Consider the following 19,593-nt stretch of genomic DNA (forward strand, 5'->3'; position numbering starts at 1 on the left):
CGGCTTACTGGGGGTGGGGGTGGGGGGTGGAGATTTCTACAAGGTCTTAGGGATGTCCTCCTCAGCTATACTTCCTTTGTAAGACAATGATCTCCCAGGATCCAGCTAACTGGAGATTTCTTTCAAGGTCTGACAACATCCCGTTAGTTGTTAGCCTACCATTGTGCAGAATGAGGGCTGCTTCTACTCACCCATCACAAACTTCCTTGATGATGGATGCCAGAGGCCGTTTCTGAAAGACAGAGAGAGAGAGATCCTTCATCTACAACCACATGCAACTCACACCCAGGTTTTGAGGAGGGGTTGCCAAGCAGGATCAGTCCAGGACCTGTACATGAACTGCCTCCCAGAAGCTTCTGTTGAAGAGGAAGCCTCTCCCAAGTCAGGGGACTGACCTTCTGCCACGGGGAGGGACAGGCCTTGATAATCCTGTAGCTAGCTCTTCCTCCTCATGCTAAAGGTCCCCACCCCTGAAGACAACCCTGCCACATACTTCCCAGATCCTGCTTCTGCTTCTCATTGCAGGAGCTTACCTGGTCGATTTCAAGGAGCTGAGCATTAGCACCTGGCCACTCAATGGCTACTTTGACAATGTCTGATGGTGGTGGCATTGTTCCCAGTGGGACCTACTTCTCCAAGAAACACAAACAGACACAGCCGCCTAGAGCAAAAGAATCAGAAAGAAGAAAAGAGAGAGTTTGCCTTCATTTTTCACTCGTTAGATATTTTTGAGAATCAGAAGACAGTGTCCAAAGTAACATATGGAACTACTTGGTTGGAATTTTTCTACATCACACCATACCCTCTCCTTGGGCTTTTTGTCTCTGGAGATTAAATCGACAAGTAGAAATGGGACAGACCTATCCATCAACTGCAGATCTGCCAGTAGCAAGATCTGCCGGCATGACACTTCGGTCTAAGGGTCAGGAGGACTGGGCCGCAGAAGAATGAATTTACTGCAAATTCCTGTCTTGGGACCTTGGGAGGGAGAAGCATATGCTCTGAGACAGATAAGAATAGCCAGAGCCTTTTCTTGGTTGGGTGGTTAGCTGACGGAGCCAGCCCACTTGTGTTCTGCAGCCATCCTAGGAAGATCCTAGTGTCAGCAGGGCCCGGCCACATGCTCTCTCGCCTCCTCCCTAGTTACTGCTGCCACTCCTTCCCCCTCAAAGGACACAATGTGGAGCCTCCTCTGTGTGGGATGACGCAGAGTTCAGAAAATGGGGAAGAGAACTGGGACAGGAAATGCTATTTTAGTCCCTATTGCCAAGGGCAAGGGCTGCTGGAGCTCAAGCGTAGGGAGGTGAGGACAGCCTCACACAAAGGCCCCTCTATAGGAGGACGAAGCTTCGGAAGTACCTCTGACCCTCTCCCCGTTTGTCTCCCAAATAAAGGAAAATAAATCATTTTGAACAGGTCTGGAAGATGGGCCCATGTGACCAGTATCCTAGGCAACTCTGCTAGCTTAGTGATATTCCAAGCAGCAGCTAAAGCATCCTCTCTCCAAGGTCTGATGAAGGCAAGTCACTCCACTGATGGATTATTTCCATGTATATTTACATTCCTTGCCTACAGGTTCAGGAGAGGCCTCTCTCTTAATGAAAAAGACCTTTCTCCTACATCTGCCAGGCTTGGCCACTCACCCGCAATTCATGCTTCGCTAATGGAGACCGCCTGGCTCTCCCGGAACATGCAGCATAGCTGTTGCTAAGCTGTTATTCGTGTATGCTATCAACTTTTAGGCCCAAACACAGATGTCAGTTCTCGCAGCCTTGTGAGCATAAACCCCTCTGGTGAAAGGGGTAAAAGTTCCTCTCCCTACACACTCACGAGTCTCAGTAAGAGGGGAGCTTTCATAACCATTTCCGGATCAGGGTGGGGTGCTCCGGAAGTCAGGTGTCAACAATACCAGCATTTCCAGCACATGACAACGCACAGATGGTTTTCTAAGTGCTTTCACTGATTCTGCTGAGCCCTCCCAGCAGCCTCCTGAAGTAGGCGGAATCAGATTATTACCTCCGAAATGACACAGCTAGAGCTCAGACGTCAGTTAAAGTGCCCCAGTTCAACCAGCTCATGGGTAGGTAAGGGGACAGAACTTGGGGCTGACTTTGGCCCATGCTCTTCCCTTCTCCCCTGAGCCAGCCTGAATTTCTGTTCATTGGAACTAAATCAAGCCTAAGGAAGTAGTGGAGTGGGGGGCAGCTGGCCTGATGGCCCCTAAAGCTTCCACAACCTCTGCGGCTCCAAGCAGAATGTCCCACATGTGATGTTCATGTGCCTAGACACACAACGAACCTATGGAAAGAAACTGTTCCCATTTAGATTATCTCCTGGTTGAAAGGTGACACAGCAAAGCAGGGGTGGGACCATGACTCTCCTAAGGCAGGCATCCTTAACCTTACTGGTAAATGTGCCATAATTAGGAGGTATGACTGTACAGTTGTGAGATCACTTTTTAAAACTGATAGAATTTACATACAAAACACACAGAACACATATATATGTGTGTATAAATATATAAAATAGAAATACATCTCTCTGCAACCACCACCCAAAACAAGACTTTGAACATTTCTATCACCCTAGAAAATCTCCTTCTACCTCCTTCCAGTCAATCCCCCACCTTGCAGCCCTCTAAGAGGCAACTTCTGCCTTACTTCTCTCACCATACATAAATGTTCTGTTTTTGCACTTTATATACATGGAGCTGCATAGGATGGCTTCTAGGACCATTTGTTATTTAGTTCTTCTTTAAGATAAGTAGGTGCTACAGGTGCAAGAGAAAGAGCCCTGGGCTGGGAAGACTGGCCTGCTGAAGAAGTAGCTGGATTTGGACCTGATGGACTCAGGACCCAGTCACAGTCCCAATCCCAGGGGTCTGGGCGAAGTGGATGTGTCCCTTTCACCCAAATTTCTACTGTGGGATATGAATATTGAACTAAAGCACGTGTAGAGTGCCTCCTAAGTTTAAAAGGCCATGATTCTAAAGCAGAATTTACAAATCCAAATGAAGAGTATACCCACTTCAAAATCCACATCCAAAGAAACTACACCTTTATTTTGATGGTGCTACTAAGAAACAATCGTATTTGTTAGAACTCTGGATACTGTCTTTGGAGACAATGAAGCAAAAGCTCATTATTTGGCAGTTCCACTTTACTCTGACCCCACTTGGCATTTCCTGGGTTGACTGTCTCTTTTCTTTATTAAACTTTGCCCTGAGTGATTCTTGGCGGTTTCAAAAATTCATATCCATTTTACAGCATGGAGATTTGCAACCGCCAGGACGATCCAAGAGATACTATGAGCCCCTATTCTCAGCGACTCTGCCCTTTCTCACACAGGGCAGGCTGTCCATTTATGTTGAATGACACTCTCTCGAACCATGCCCCAGCTGGTGAGACCCAAGTGAACACTCAATCTAAGCAGGACAAATCCAATTCTTTCTATTAAATTTAAAGACACAGGCTGAGGAAATTGGATGACTAGGGGCCCTGGAGCAGAAAGCTCATAGTTCGGGATCCCTGGGTGGCGCAGCGGTTTGGCGCCTGCCTTTGGCCCAGGGCGCGATCCTGGAGACCCGGGATTTTTTTTTTTTTTTTTTTTTTTTTTTTTTTTTTTTATTTTATTTTTTTTTTTTTTTAGACCCGGGATTGAATCCCACATCAGGCTCCGGTGCATGGAGCCTGCTTCTCCCTCTGCCTATGTCTCTGCCCCTCTCTCTCTCTCTCTGTGACTATCATAAATAAATAAAAATTAAAAAAAAAAAAAAGCTCATAGTTCAATTCGGAGCAGGTACCATGGCAAGGTAAAGCCACCAGCAAGCCAAAAATACCAAGAAGCAAAAACCAAGAGCCTTTCAGAGGAAGCTATACTGCAGGAAGAATCCAGAAATGTGTAGATAAGTGGAGGCCAGAAACCAGAAACCACAAAGTCCCAAAAAGAGATGGAAAAGCCTGATGACTTCCCAGATTCCATGGCTCCAACTCCTACACTTGGGGTGCCTGAAATTCCCCCGGATCCTGCCAAAAAAAAAAAAAACCTCCTTTATATGGAACTAGCCTGCTTTTCTGTTCACTGCAATGAAAAGGCCTATGACTAAGTTTGACCCCAAGCTTTGGAGGAACTCTGATATGGGGGTCTGCACAGACAGCTGCGTAACAGGTATATGATAATGACAGTGAGCAGGTCCTTAATGAACACCAGCTCAATTAATGAAGAGTGAGACCCTCTTAGATAAGTTTGGTGTGTTTAAAATAGATCAGTTATATAAGCGACTTTATAGTAATCATGTTGTATATAATAGTATGGGTAGACAACCTCTTTATAGTTGATCACTAATTTCTTTTAAGATTTTATATTTATTTATTTTATTTATGATAGTCACACGGAGAGAGAGAGAGAGAGAGAGGCAGAGACACAGGCAGAGGGAGAAGCAGGCTCCATGCACCGGGAGCCCGACGTGGGATTCGATCCCGGGTCTCCAGGATTGCGCCCTGGGCCAAAGGCAGGCGCCAAACCGCTGCGCCACCCAGGGATCCCAAGATTTTATTTATTTAAGTATTTATTTATACCAGGGGTGGGGCGGAGGAGGAGCAGAGGGAGAGGCACAAGCAAACTCCCCACTGAGCACAGGGCTCAATTCCACAACCCTGAGATCACAACCTAGGCAGAAACCAGAGTCAGTTGCTTAACCAACTGAGCCACCCGGGCTCCCCGGATATTCCACTTCTATAGCATTTTACAGCTGATGCTCAAGGAACCTTGAAAATCATCCCTACTTTACAGATGAGACAACTGAAGTTCAGATGGGTTGAGAAGCTTGTCGTCCACAGGGCTCCTTCCCACGCCTCCTCTCCCTCCATAAAAAAGAAATCAGATCAGAACTGGATCTCAAGGCTGAGTCATTTGGACTTCAAAGTTAGTTCTTTCCCCTCTACTTAATACTTCTTCAATGCTGATGACATTAGCTAACTATTACATGGTGCTAATGTCCTATTCTAAGGGCTTTACATATATTGATTCATTTAATCCACACAGCAACCCTATGTGATATATTTTTACTCCCCATTTAACAGATTAGACAACAAAGCACAGAGAAATGAAGTCCAATGCTCAGTGTCACACAGCTAATAATAATAATTAGATCCTGGGTAGTCTGATGCTGTTGGAAAGCCAGGTGAAAAGCAGGTAGTGCTGTCTGTGGCCCCCAGCAGGTGCTCGGAGAATTCTGATTTGCTGAACCAGAAGCTAAAGCACACTGCAGCTAAGAGACCTGCAGAACAAGAGCTCACTGTTCCAATAGGGAGTGGTTCCTCACTGTCTAGAGGAGATCCACACCTCCCCACATGCTATTCAGTTCCTTTCCACCTAGCCAGATCTTCCCAGACTGCTTGCTGTTTCTATGAGGCAGGCCGTGTTCTTCCATTTCTTCTGGCCCTCTGCATGTCCCCTTCCTCCCCTGGACTGTCAAAAGAGCTCCTATTCGGGCAGCCTGGGTGTCTCAACGGTTAGCTGCCACCTTCAGCCCACGGTGTGATCCTGGAGACCTGGGATTGTGTCCTGCGTCAGCTCCCTGCAATGGAGCCTGCTTCTCCTTCTGCCTGTGTCTCTGCCTCTCTCTCTCTCTCCTCTGTTTCTCATGAATAAATAAATAAAATCCTAAAAAAAAAAAAAAAAAAGAAGAGCTCCTATTCAAACATCAAAGCCCAGCTCAGATGTCATTTCCTTCCCCACCTTTCCCAAGCAAGATAAAATAGGATGGGGCCGCTGTGTTCTCATAACATTCTGTTCCAACCTCTAGAAGGGCTACTGTGTGACTCCATTGTAGGTATTAGTACTATCATACTTACTGTTATGATAGTTACGTATTTATACATCTCTCTTCTTCACTAGTTCCTCCTCCACGGCAGGTATGCCCTGTAGCCCACTAACCTAGCACAGCACCTAGCATACAGTTATGGTTTGGTAAGCACCAGTGTCTATGCAAATCCATCACCTCTAGCTTCCTCAACTCCTATGAACAGGGCTGCCTCTGAATGGAAAGGGACTAGCGTGAATTGTTCTGGTTGTTTGGGGTTCCCTCCACGTCCCACCACCTTCCAACTTCATGGTAGTTCCACTGTTGAGTTAGTTGTCATCTCTAACGTTAGAAGGTGTCTCACCAGAAAACCAGGGTTAGTGCTCCTTACTCTACTGAAAAGAAAAGGACGAGTATCCTTCTGCTTTTCTCTCTGTAGATGTGTCAGGAGATGGGAGAGTAGGAGCAGTCAGGGTCTCCCGAGCACATTCCTGGATGAAGGGTCTCCTTGTGGGAACTCCTTCAGTACTTGCTTGCTTACTCTTCATTTTCATTTTAGAAAGGAAGTGGAAATTAGGTCGAAGCAATTCAATAACATTGCAAAACTCTGAGGGTTATAAATAGCCTCTTGCTCTGGCCGCTCAGTGGTGCTCTTGAGTTCAACAGCAAATAGCCAGGCCAGAATAAGGGAACTGTGGTTCACATCCAGGCCCAGGGGGTGGAGAAGTGATACCCCTCTTCTAGATGAAACAGCTCACCATCCCTTACCTCCCACCCCCTTTAAAGCATTGCAGACATCAAGCTGGCTGGGAAAACTCAAAATGCCATCAACAGGAGAGAGGTACGCATTTGATCTGAGGAAGGTAATTCTGTAAGGCAGGAGAATGAAAGCACACATTTTCAAAAGCAAAGCTGGGGAAACGAGAGAAATAGTAACATTGGTGTCTCCAATGGAACATTCTCTAAGTGGCCTCCAAAAGTGTGTTTCTAAAATCAACACCGTTACAAAAGGCCCCGTGGAGCTTTATCAATCATCACCCATGCAGTGACTGCTTTGGAGTTTGGAGCAGAACTGACGGCAGGGTGGCACAGCCCATCTGAAGAAAGGAAGTGAAAGAGGATCCCTTCCCTCTAGTAAGGTATTCAGAATGAAGATGCCTGGTTTCCAGCTCCTCTTCTCCCCTGTTCTCTGCTCTTTTAAGGATAAGGATTGACATGTGCTTTTTTTGTTCTCTTCTTTTGCTTTTGATTCAGTTGGGGTGGGGGGGCGGGCAGTGTGGGTGAGTCTGGTTTGTTTCCTGCAAGAGTCCACCATACCAGGAAGGGAACTAGAGGTCACACCTTCTTTCTAATCGAAACCACAATCTCACTCGAGGCTCTCCCTCTGAAATCTTCTCATCTGAAGAGTGACTCAACTTCCCTTAGTTCGGACTGCTGAATGAGGATGAACTCTCAGGTTTAGAGGAGAGGAACTGGGTTGGCAGAGATTCAGGTTCTGCTGCGTACTGCTAGAAATGCTGAGGACCTTCACGCCAACAGCAGCTGCTGTTTCTTTTTGTAAAAATATGCTGGACACCAGACTTACCCAAAAGCCACTAAGTTGGAGCCAAAGCACAATGAGGAAGGCTATGGGAACTGGGAAACTGTTTGGGCTTCTTCCCCTAAGGATCACCTAGGTCTCCTCTTACCCTGTATAGAAACCCTCTGCAGGGTTTGTCTATGTATAGAACAGAGTTTAAACTCCCTAGCAGGGCATTCAGCTGACCCCAGTTCCTCATGGCTCTGCAAGGTGGAACTGCCTTTCAGACTCTCCCGTGTAGATGCTAGTATGTTGCACCAGACCATCTTGTTCCCTCAAACATCATGCTCTTCTGAGTCTGTGCTTTTGCTTGAGCCATTACACCTTCCACCTTAGCCAACTGGCAAACTTCTAGTCATCCTCCAAGGCCCAGCTCATACAACCACTCATCCATGTGGCCTTCCTAGTCTTCTTGCCTCAGGTGGAATTAAATGCACCCTCTTCTGAGCTCCCAGTTGTTATTAGTACAAACCTTCACAGTCCCACTGACTTGTAATCCTCTGCGTGGTCTCTTCTCTTTCTACTAAAGTGTGAACTGCACTCCAGCAGCATCAGCAGCTTCTGGGAGTCTATAGTCATGAAGGATCACCCAGTCAATCAGAATCTGCCTTCAACAGGACCCTTAGGGGGTTCACATGCATGTTTAAGTCTGAGAAGCAGACTTCTAGACCAGTGGTTCTTTTCTTTTTTTTTTTTTAAGATTTTATTTATTTACTCATGAGACACACAGAGAGAGAGAGAGAGAGGCAGAGACACAGGCAGAAGGAGAAGCAGGCCCCATGCAGGGAGCTGGACATGGAACTCGATTCTGGGTCTCCAGGATCATGCCCTGGACTGAAGGCGGCGCTAAACCGCTGAGCCACCCAGGCTGCCCAAGACCAGTAGTTCTTAACTCTGGTTACAACCAGAGTTGTACATCATCGATGCCCACCCCATGTCACTGAAGCCCCTCCCCACCCAAGTGATCCTAATGGTGGTTAGGGCTGAGAACTACAGCCAACAGGACTGTTAGCCATCTGAGAGCAGGGACTCATCCAGCCTGTGTCTCGTCCCCTGCCCATTCTTCCCCAAAGTCTGTAGTACAATACCCAGCACAGTGCTGTGCCTGCAGAATTCCACACTAAAAATACCCTCCATGAGACACCTAGGTGGCTTACTCAGTTAAGTGTCCAATTCTTGATGTCAGCTCTGGTCATGGTCCCAGATCTGTGAGATTGAGCCCCATGCTGGGCTCCGCACTGGGCATGGAGCCTGCTTAAGATTCTCTCTCTCCCTCTGCCCCGCCCCCAGCTCTCTCTCTTAAAAAATTAAATTAAATTAATAAAAATACCCTCCAGGATGTCCTGGGACCTGACTTTCAAAGAGAATAAAAACACTACAGAGGACTATCCACTGCCTAGAACTTTACAAATCCCTCACTATAACAATTGACAGATTTAGAAGGGCTCAGTGTTTACAGACTATTTCCCTCAGTTTTTGGAAGTGAAACAGACACCGAAATGGAAAACACCAATGAATTTTAAGAAACTGTTCCCCTTCAATAGACCACTGTGGTTGTGAGATGGTGGCAGAGCTCATGTGGGAAGGGGGTGTGGTGAGCTGAGAAGAGTCCTGGGTTATGGCTGAAATCCCGGGCTGTGGGCCTGACTCCTTCAATACTGACTGTAACAACACAGCATTGTTCCCATTGTAAAATCAGGCCAAGCCCTCTCATTTTATAAATGAGAGAACTGAGGTCCAGGAAAGCTGGCAAGGCCACGCCACCAGTGGGGGACAAAAGGCCTTGCCCCCCCCCCCCCCCCCGCAGCATGTCTGGGTTAGCTCCCCCTCTGCAAGCACAGGAGACCTGACTGCCCAAATTCACGACCACAAGCCTCTCCAGCCCTCCTGTCCTGATCCGCATGAGGAGGTTAGACTAGATATCCTTGATGTCCCTTCCCACCTTGACCTTCTAGTGAGCCAGTGCCACTTAATGGTTGGAGCTTGTGTTCTGGAGTGAGACAGACCTAGATTTGGATCCCAGCTCTAACAATTTCCATAACAGTAAAATGGAGATGAGAATCAACCCTCCTCTCTAAACAGTAAAATGGAGATGAGAATCAACCCTCCTCTCTAAAGTGGTTATGAATATTAAGTGAGATAAACTCTGTTAATCATATAACCACAAATTCTGACACACAGTAAGCAGAGTCCCAACTGTGTGAACTTAAAGAAGTTGCAAAAACTGTAACCATATTTCCCAGCATAAAAAAGCCCAACCCACCAGGCTGCAGGATATTGATGACAAAATGAGAACAGATGTGAAGGCAATCAAGGAGGCAAATCAGCACAAAAGGCAAAGGCAATGCTGCTGGTGGTGAGCTATTATTGCTGTTGTTATTGTTACTGTCTTCTAGAAGAAGCGCCTTGGAGAGTTTTTGGTCAGTTCTAGAGCAATGGCCAATACAAGGCTTGCCACATAACAGGTGCTCAACAAATCTTTCCTGGTGACTCATATTAAACCAGCATGCCTCCAGTGGGATGGCAAATTCAAATGCCTTAAGTATCAGGGCAGATATGTAAATGAGCTAAGTAGCATCTATTGCAGGCACCGTGAAAACTGCAAAGTACCCACCCCTCCTAAAGGAACTCAAATTCAACACTTTTAAACACATTTCACAGCTTGGCCAAGACAGCAACTTTGCAGGCTCTGCAGACCACTGATTCTGGTTCTTCTTCACACCACACGGTTGTGTTGCAGATCATCTAATCACCCCGTGATCTGGTCTTTCCTTTCCACGGTAAGCATCCTGAAGATGAAGGCTGTGACTTATACTCTCCAGTCACCCTAAATGGCCTCAAACAGTGCTGGCCTCTCGGTAAGGGGAACCTCGCTCGGTGAGCAATTGTGGAACTGAACAGCCAGAGTGTTAACTCGGGCGTGGTACTCCTGGCACCACTGCGATGCTGCAGGGTGTGTATATTCTTCTCCCCAGATCCTGGGACCAGACTGAGTTGGTGTAGACGTGCTGGGGTACAAATGACTGGGTCAAAGAAGGACTTGCCTTGCAGGTTTATCCTCCAACTGCATCAGATATGCTTGCTACTGAGCCACCTAGACAGGTGGTACTGATGCGTCCAGACACTTTTACTCTGCACGAAACCAGACAGAATATGCAATACAGCCACAGGTGCCACTGTTTTCAGGTTGAGTCCCTACTTCTGGCCCGCCCCCAAACTTCCTTGGCACCTCCTAGAGGCAGCATAGGGTATAAAGAGACCAGACTCCCAATCGATCAACACATTAGGTCCTGGTACTAATCTCCCTCCTCCATTCACAAACTCTAGGATGATCACCAGCAGACAATGTAACTTTTAGGAGACTCCTTATTTTTATTAGTAAAATGCAAGTAGCAATAACTACCTCAAAAGACTCTGAAGGGGATTCAATGCCACAGGTATACAAAGGTTTTAGAACTGCACACCCCAATACGGCAGCCCCTAACCTAAGTACTCTTTAATAGCTTTTGGGCATGTCATTACCACGAACTGAAATGGACTGGCTGTAGGTAGAAAATGCATACCAGATTTCAAAGGCTTAGTGAACCCGCACCAATGTGAACTATCTCATTAATAGTGTTTTCATAGGGAATCCCTGGGTGGCTCAGTGGTTTGGCGCCTGCCTTCGGTCCAGGCATGATCCTGGAGTCCTGGGATCGAGTCCCACATCAGGCTCCCTGCATGGAGCCTGCTTCTGTCTCTGCCTCTCTCTGTGTCTATCATGAATAAATAAACAAAATCTTAAAAAAAAAAAAAAAGTGTTTTTAAAGGGGCAGCCCCGGTGGCTTAGCAGTTTAGGGCCACCTTCGGCCCAGGGCCTGATCCTGGAGATCTGGGATCGAGTCCCACGTCGGGCTCCCTGCATGGAGCCTGTTTCTCCCTCTGTGTCTCTGCCTCTCTGTTTCTGTCTGTCTCTAATAAATAAATAAAATCTTTTTAAAAAAAGGCCCATAGAGGCTATCTCTTATTAAAAAAAAAAAATAAAAAAATAAAAATAAAAATAAATAAATAAAAAGTAATAGTGTTTTTATATTGATTGATCACATGTCAAAATAATATTATTTTGGAATATAATAGGTTAAGTAAAATGTGTTCCAAAACTTAATTTCACCTGTTTTAGTTTTTCAGTTGTGGCTCCTAAAAAATTTAAACTACACATATTGCATTCTATTTCCATTGGACACTGGGTATGGCTCTAGCCTAGAGCTTAGGACACAATATATTCCAATATTGGTTTCCTTCCCTCACTGGCAGGCTATTAGGGGCCACAATTCACAACCCCCTTCCTCCTGTCAAAGCCAAGTCCTCCATTCCCTTATTTTTTTTAAGATTTTATTTATTTATTCATGAGAGACACAGAAAGAGAGGCGGAGACACAGGCAGAGTCTCCCTCCTCGAGGGAAGCCTGATGTGGGACTTGATCTGGGACCCTGGGACCACACCCTGAGCCAAAGGCCGACACTCAACCACTGAGACATCCAGGCCTCCCTATTCCCTTATTTAATAAGTATTTACAGTGCCTGGTCCTGTGCAAGATGCTGGAGATACAAGAAGCAAAACCAGACACTATCTTCTGGACCCTATTATTTGGTGGCATAGACAGACATTTTAGACATTTTAATACTTTCACAAATAAAACTGCAGCTGTTCAAGTGTGACGATGTACAGAGGGTGACAAAAGTGAGGAATTCACCAGGAGGAGGAGTCAGGACCCAGAGATGCCCCCTAGGAAGCGATACAGGAGTGCAGGTTAGATTGGAAGGACCAAGACGAGTTCACTGGACTAAAACGGACCGGGTAGAGCAGAAAGAAGGCTAAGTAAGTGTAAAGGCCCTGAGGAGGGCCAGGGTTTGGGATGTAGAAGGAGCAGGAAAAGGACAGTGTGAAGAGGACCGAGCAGAAGGGAGAGGCTGGAGGTTCCAGGTCTCCAGGGCTTGGGCGAGGATCTGGGGCTGACCCTGCAAGAGGTGGGCAGCTGGCCAGTTTGAAGCCGCGGAGTGTCGGGATCTGATGTGCATTTTGAAGCATCCCCCTGGCCGCGGTGCGAGGCCCCCGGCAGCCAGCCCCAGCGCGTGCGGGCACATCCGGGAGGACAATGCAGCCGTCCAGGTGGGAGGCGACAGACGCCCGAACGGAAGGGGAGCGGCGGAGGTGAGAACTACACGGGCTGGGGGCCACGGAGCCGGCCTGCTCGACGGGCAGGGTGTGCCTCGGGGCGGCGAGGTCAAGAGAGACTCCCGGGCCGCGGCCGGGGCCACCAGCCGCAGACACCCCCGGCTCCCACTGCGCGCTGCCCAGCCCGTCCCTCCCCCATCTGCTGTCGCGCCCGCAGGCTCCATCCTCCCACCCCCTCCTCCCTCCGCTCCTCCAGGCCCTGCCCGCCCTCTTCCCCGCCCGAGGCCCCTCCCGGCCGGGGACCCGCACCCCTCCGGCCCGGCGGACCCAGCAGGGCCGCGACCCCCCTGCAGAACCGGCGCCGAGCAGCCCGGGCCCGCCCTCCAGCCACTTTGGCCAATGCAGGCCGCAGCCTCCGGCCCCCTTCCCCGCCCGGCCTCTCCTCTCCGCGTCCCCCGGGCCAGGCCCCTCCCGGCGGCCCGCCACACCGCGGCGCCCGGCGCGCCCCCCACTCACCAGGGCGCCGACCTAGGCCCAGCTCCCGCGCCCGGGTCTCGCCTCCGCGGCCGCTCCAGCCTCCGCCCGCCCCGCCTCCCCGGGCCCCGCCCCCGCAGGCCGACCCGCGCTCCTATTGCTCCGCTTCGCCGTCTCGCTGAATTCTCTTTCTCCCATTGGGTTGCTTACGTGTCACTCAAGGGAGGGCGGGCCCAAGGCCCGGGGAAGCGCCGGCCGTCTCCGCCCCACTGGCGGAGGCCTCTTAAAGACACAGGCTTCCTGCGCTCCCGCCCTCACCACCCACCCCGCGGGCTGTGGGGTCAGAAGGCGCGGGCTTTCGCCGCAGATGCGGGAGGCAGCCTTTTCTCCCTCGAACTTTTCTTTGGCACGGCCCGGGAGTGACGGAAAAGGCTTTGATCCCTTGTGACAACTGGGAGATTTTGAGGGCTGAGCTGTCCTCTGGTGGCACTCAGCCCCATGCCCAGCGGGCATGTAATGCACACTCTACAGTAGGGATGAGTGAGTGGGAGGTGACAGTCGTGTCAGAGGCTGTGAGCAGAGATGGAGCTAATTATACCGGCACCCGGGGCTGACCGTGGGCGCCGAGCAGAGGCAGAGGGCTACCGCTCTGCTGTACTGTCAATGGAGCCCCGTGGGAGGTGGCATTTGTCACCGCACCTACGCATCAGATCGAGGCCGGGCTCCGAGCCAAGGCCTCACTTGTGCTACCTCCCTTTATACTCAAGGCGGTCCTGATGCAGGTATTATGTTCATCCTATTACTACGGATAAGGAAACTGAGGCTTCTAGCACGGGCCAGTGATCATACACCTGAGTCTGGGAGCACAGGCCAGAGATCATACACTCCATGGCAAGGCCCAGCAAGAAGTCAGACTGTGCTGGTTTGATTCTAAAGTTTATGGTGGCCTAGCGGTTTAGTGCCACCTTCAGCCCACGGTGTGATCCTGGAGTCCCAGGATCGAGTCCCATGTCAGGCTCCCTGCATGGAGCCTGCTTCTCCCTCTGCCTGTGTCTCTGCCTCTCTCTCTCTGTGTCTCTCATGAATAAATAAATAAAATCTTTAAAAAAAATAAATAAAATAAAGTTTATGGTTCCATCACTTTGTCTCACAGATCCTAATGGCAATCTCCGAGAAGTACGTATTTTGTTGTCCATTTTACAGATGCTCAGCGGATACTAAATGAAATCGATAGGACCCAGAAAGGATAAAGTAACAACCACCATTTCTATGGCACCTTGCCATTTGCCAAGCAGTTTTACATATGTTGTTTCATTTGATCCCCAAAATATCGAAGGTAGCTTTTATTAGTCTTATTTTACTGGTGAATAAACTGGTACTCAGGGAAGTTGAAGCTTAGAAATAGCTAACATCAATACAGTCTCTCCCGCCCCCCCACCCAAAGGTCCTCAGCAAACTTTCCACAAAGGTCCACATAGGGCAGCCCTGGTGGCCCAGGGGTTTAGCGCCACCTTCAGCCTGGAGCATGATCCTGGAAACCTGGGATTGAGTCCTGCATCAAGCTCCCTGCATGGAGCCTGCTTCTCCCTCTGCCTGTGTCTCTGCCTCTCTCTCCTTCTGTGTCTGTCATGAATAAATAAATAAAATCTTTTTTTTTTTTTTTTTTTTTTGGGGGGGGCAGCCCCGGTGGCGCAGCGGTTTAGCGCCGCCTGCAGCCCGGGGCGTGGGGCGTGATCTTGGGGACCCAGGATCGAGTCCCGCGTCAGGCTATCTGTGTGGTGCCTGCTTCTTCCTCTGCCTGTGTCTCTGCCTCTCTCTCTCTGTCTCTATGAATAAATAAAATAAAATCTTTAAAAAAAAAAATCTTTTTTTTTTTTTTTTTTTTTTAAAAAAGGTCCACGTAGTAAATACTCGGCCGTATGGTCTCTCTGACAACTACTCAACTTGGCTATTGGAGTGGGAAAGCAACTACAGGCAATAGATAAACAAATGAGTGTGGCTGTGTTCTAGGTGGTGGCCTGTGGCCACACTTTGCCCACCCCTGGTCAACATGCTTTGCTGGATATCAAGGTCTTTTTTTTTTTTTTTTTAAGATTTTATTTATTTATTCATGACAGACACAGAAAGAGGGGCAGAGACACAGGCAGAGGGAGAAGCAGGCTCCCTGCGGGGAGCCCTATGTGGGACTCAATCCCAGGACCCCAGGATCATGACCTGAGCCAAAACAAAGGCAGACACTCAGCCACTGAACCACCCAGGTGGCCCTCTCAAGGTCTTTTATAGACCATTGCTTTGTGGGATCCTTGAGGCAACTTTGTTATTATTCATACTGTTATTGTCTTTTATAATTGTTGTTGATGATGCTGTCTGTCATCTTTATCCTTTTACAAAGGAGAGTCAAAGGTGTGGCATGGTTAAGGATTTATCTGGGGTCAATGCAAGAACTAGAAATCAGACCCAGTTTTGCTCACTCTGCATCCCATTATCTACCACACTCCTTTCTGCCCCATTATAAGGTAGCAAGCCATGTTCACCTTACCTTTCCCAGGCTCCAGGGAAAGATAACTCCTATAGTTACCCTCCTGGGGAACATTCTACTCCACCCTGCCTTCCCCATTTATTCCAGCCCATCAACACCTCTCCTTCCCTGAGCACCCATGGTGTTTATACCCAGTAGCCTTGATAATTACTGAGAAACAGTCTCCATGTGGTCAGTGACTGTTGTGACCCACCAGCTGTCTGCCAAACCCCGTCTTCTTGCCTTCCGTAGTCACACGGCTGCCCAGCTAAGCTTCACTGCCCAGCCCTACTTGCTGTTAAGAATGGCCAGGTAACGAAGCTCTTGCCAGTGGAAGCAACGGTGTGAAACTTTAAGCGAGGCCTTTAGTCAGTGGGCCTGCCTCCTCTCAGCTCTTTCTCCTTATCGATGGCTAGACCCAGCCTTGACCTTGTCATGAGGATAACGTGGGAGGGAGGGGGATGACAGCGCCACAACACAGGTGCCAGGGTCCCCGAATGATCCCGTGGAGCACAAAGCTACCTGCTGGAAGTATTCCAGGTCACTTCATACTCTCATGTAAAAGAGAATTAATCTTTGTTCTTTAGGCCATTAACTTTTGGGTGAGGAGGAGGGGAAGGGCATCTGTTAGAGCGAGCCCTGCCTGCACTCACACAGCCTGTCCGTAATACCTCCTTAATGGTGTGCCCTGGTGTCTCACTTGCCTCATCATCATTCTGGCCCCGCTCAGTACACATTTATCCAAGGAACGAGTCCCTCACTTTAGCTTTATACTACTTTGTCTTCTTTTCCTGATATGCCAGTGCAGGTGCTTTCATCACAAGTCTCAGGAACCAATTCTGGCTAACTTCAGCTGAACGGGAGTTTGAGGGCAGCCTGGGTGGCTCAGCGGTTTAGCGCCACCTTCAGCCCAGGACGCGTTCCTGGTAGACCCAGGATCGAGTCCCACATCAGGCTCCCTGCATGGAGCCTGCTTCTCCCTCTGCCTGTGTCTCTGCCTCTCTCTCTCTCTCTGTGTCTTCCATGAATAAATAAATAAAAATCTTTTTTAAATTTTTAAAAAAATGAACGGGAGTTTGCTGGCAGGCTGGTGGCTGGCTAACTCACAGAGGTTACAGGAAGCTGGCAAGCTGGGTTATGGAGGGACAGAGATTGGAGATGCCGTGGGTGTCGAGGTAGTCAAAACGAATTAGTTCCATCCTTTTCTCCTCATCCTGGAACAGATCTTTCTTTGATCAGAATCAAAGTCCCTGGGGCAAGAGTTGGCTAGGCTGGGCTCAGGTAACTTGTCCCCTTAGCTAAGGAAGGCAGACATGGTGATTGACAGCCCCACCCAGGCTGTACACAAGGGAAGAATTCCAGATTCCTCCATCTCCACTCTCAGCTGCTACCCCTGGCCAGTTGAGGCCGGGTGCTCTGTTTCCAGGAGGGGATCAAGTATGATCCCTTAACACTGAATGCCATGGGGATCCCTGGGTGGCGCAGCGGTTTGGCGCCTGCCTTTGGCCCAGGGCGCGATCTTGGAGATCCGGGATCAAATCCCACGTCGGGCTCCCAGTGCATGGAGCCTGCTTCTCCCTCTGCCTGTGTCTCTGCCTCTCTCTCTCTCTCTGTGACTATCATAAACAAATAAAAATTAAAAAAATAAAATCTTAAAAAAAAAGACTAAAAAAAAAAAAACTGAATGCCATGACTATGTAAACCCAACATAGTATCTGGCACAGGGTAGAGCATAATAGTTAAGAGCCCTAGGCCTTGTATCATACAGAGCTCTCTGTTACTTACCAGCTCGGCATTCTTGTGTAAGTTACTAGTCCTCTGCGAGCCTCAGTCTCCTCATCTGTACAGTGGGGATAATAATAGTACTGCCCTTAATGGATTGTCCTAGGCATTAAATGAGATACAATAAATGAACCACGCAGGGCACGGTGTCTGACATAATACGTGCTCAATAAATTGTAGATAGTTTTGAAAACTCCAGTAGGCCTTCTATAAGTATTGATTGTGCAAGTGAATTATCCGTAATATTCTTGAGTTCCTCTGAAACTTCATCAGAAACTGGAAGGTATCGAAATACCCCTCCTGGTTCTCTAACACATAGACCTTCCACATTTGGATAGGCTGGCATCCCCTTTGTGGCCCTCACTGCCCTCCTTACCCGGCTTCAAACCCTGATCTCCCCTACAACAACTTCCTTAAGTTCATGGCTCATCTCCTGTGCTCTCTTCTCGCTCCACTGACTCACCTGGAAAGTCCCAACTCTGCTCAAACTCAGCTCATCACCTGTTTCTCACCTGTGCCCAGCAATGAACGTGGTCACAGAGAAATCCAGATCCTTTGTGGTCCAAGTGGGTCCTCTGCACTGTAGGGCAGCCCCACAGCACCGCATTTTCCCAGTATATCTGGTCCTGCTCTCCCAGAGGCTCTCGTGCATCTTCTCTCTTCTACTTTAAGCTCTTCACTCGCAGTTGATGACTTTATCTAACAAAACAGAAAAACTAACAAAAAAGAAAGAAGGAACAAAAGAAAGAAAAAGAAACATAAGGATACAGGGAGAAAACTCTCTCATCTTCTCATTGCCCCCCGCCTGTCTTCCTTGGAACCAAAGAGCTTTGCCTTCTCTCCTATTCTGTAAAGGTACCTTCTCTAACCCCTGTAAGGGCAACCCTGCAAGTGCTCCCTAGATGGCATCTCTTCTCACTTACTCACAGATTTTGCTCCTGTAGGTATCCCGTCTCCCGGGCACCTTGGTTCTCTGTCGTGCCTACCCATGTCCAACAAAGCTGTGACATGGCCCCTCTTTAGAATGGCAGGGGCTTCACCATGGTCTGTCTACAAGACCCCAGATGATCTGGCACTTGTCTGCTTGATTTCATCAATGTCCAGTCTCCCCCTACTCACCCAGCTGCAGTCTTACGTCCTAATTTCCTACCTCTGTACTTTTGCATTTGCTGTTTCCTCTCCTGGCATGCTCTTTCCCCTGATGCTCACATGCTTACTTCACTTTATTCAAGTCGGCTCTAAAACCTCCTCAGGCAAGTCTCCCTTGAGCTCTCTATCATCCTAAATCTAGCTCCCACTAATGCTACTCTGTTCCCTTAACCTGCTCTAATTTGCTTCAACATGCTCAAATCATTCCTTTTTTGTTGTCTGACTTCCACAAGAGTCATAAGTTCCATGACAGCATGGATGTGGACTGTCTTGTCCCTAGCTGTATCCCCAGGGCCCAGAGCGTATCTTGCACATGACACGTGGTCAATATGTTATTGGTTGCAGCACTGAATAAACAAAGGAAAACAAACCACAGTAAATGGAGGATCTCAACAAAGTTGACTCATGTTATATTTGAACGTTCCTAAACGCTCGTGTACTAAGCATAGCCCTTCACATACATTATTGTTGAAATACAATCCCTGCAACCACACTGGAAGAATTTCTGATATAGTGCCTCATAAATGTCAAAACCTACATGTATCAGCTTAAAGAAATAGAGCCAGTATTTATTGTGGGTCTGTGTGCCAAGATTTATGTCGGAGATTGTTTTATATGTGATCATTCAAATCAACTTTCTATGGAGTATTAGAGGCCCCATTCTACAGATGAAGAAGACTGAGGTTTAGCAGTGCAAAGAAATTTGCTAAGGCTGCACAGCTTCTATGATACCCAAGTCAGTCTGATTTCAAACTACATGTCCTTCTCTTTATGCTACCCCCTGAAAACAATACAGAACCTGGGCATTTCATTTTCCAATTTATTTTATTTCTCAAATAATTGTGGGGTTTTAAATTTAAAAATTGTTTAATTTATATTTATTTATTTTTTAAAAAAGATTTTATTTATTTATTCATGACAGACAGAGAGAGAGAGAGAGGCAGAGACACAGGCAGAGGGAGAAGCAGGCTCCATGCAGAGAGCCCGATGTGGGACTCAATCCTCAGTCTCCAGAATCACGCCCTGGCCTGAAGGCTGCGCTAAACCGCTGAGCCACCTGGGCTGCCCTATATTTATTTATTTTTGAATAATTGTTTTTTGGGGGGATTCCCTGGATGGCTCAGCCGTTTGGTG

General features: G+C 48.2%; 1 protein-coding gene across 2 annotated transcripts in view; it reads right to left on the reverse strand.

The window, feature by feature from the left end:
* ELMO2 (engulfment and cell motility 2) overlaps positions 1-13,136 on the reverse strand; it is a 40,050-nt gene extending 26,914 nt beyond the window's left edge. For both annotated transcript variants that reach the window (XM_038572504.1, XM_038572503.1), the window contains exons 1-3: positions 13,053-13,136; positions 534-661; positions 192-232 (exon numbers count right to left, since the gene is read on the reverse strand). In XM_038572504.1, the coding sequence (XP_038428432.1) occupies positions 192-232; positions 534-611 (119 nt within the window). In that variant the 5' untranslated portion in view covers positions 612-661; positions 13,053-13,136. The remainder of the gene's footprint in view (positions 1-191; positions 233-533; positions 662-13,052) is intronic.
* Between the last annotated feature and the right edge of the window lie 6,457 nt (positions 13,137-19,593).

Source organism: Canis lupus, chromosome 24, assembly GCF_011100685.1.
Source record: "Canis lupus familiaris isolate Mischka breed German Shepherd chromosome 24, alternate assembly UU_Cfam_GSD_1.0, whole genome shotgun sequence".
In the NCBI taxonomy this organism is placed as follows: Eukaryota; Metazoa; Chordata; class Mammalia; order Carnivora; family Canidae; genus Canis; species Canis lupus.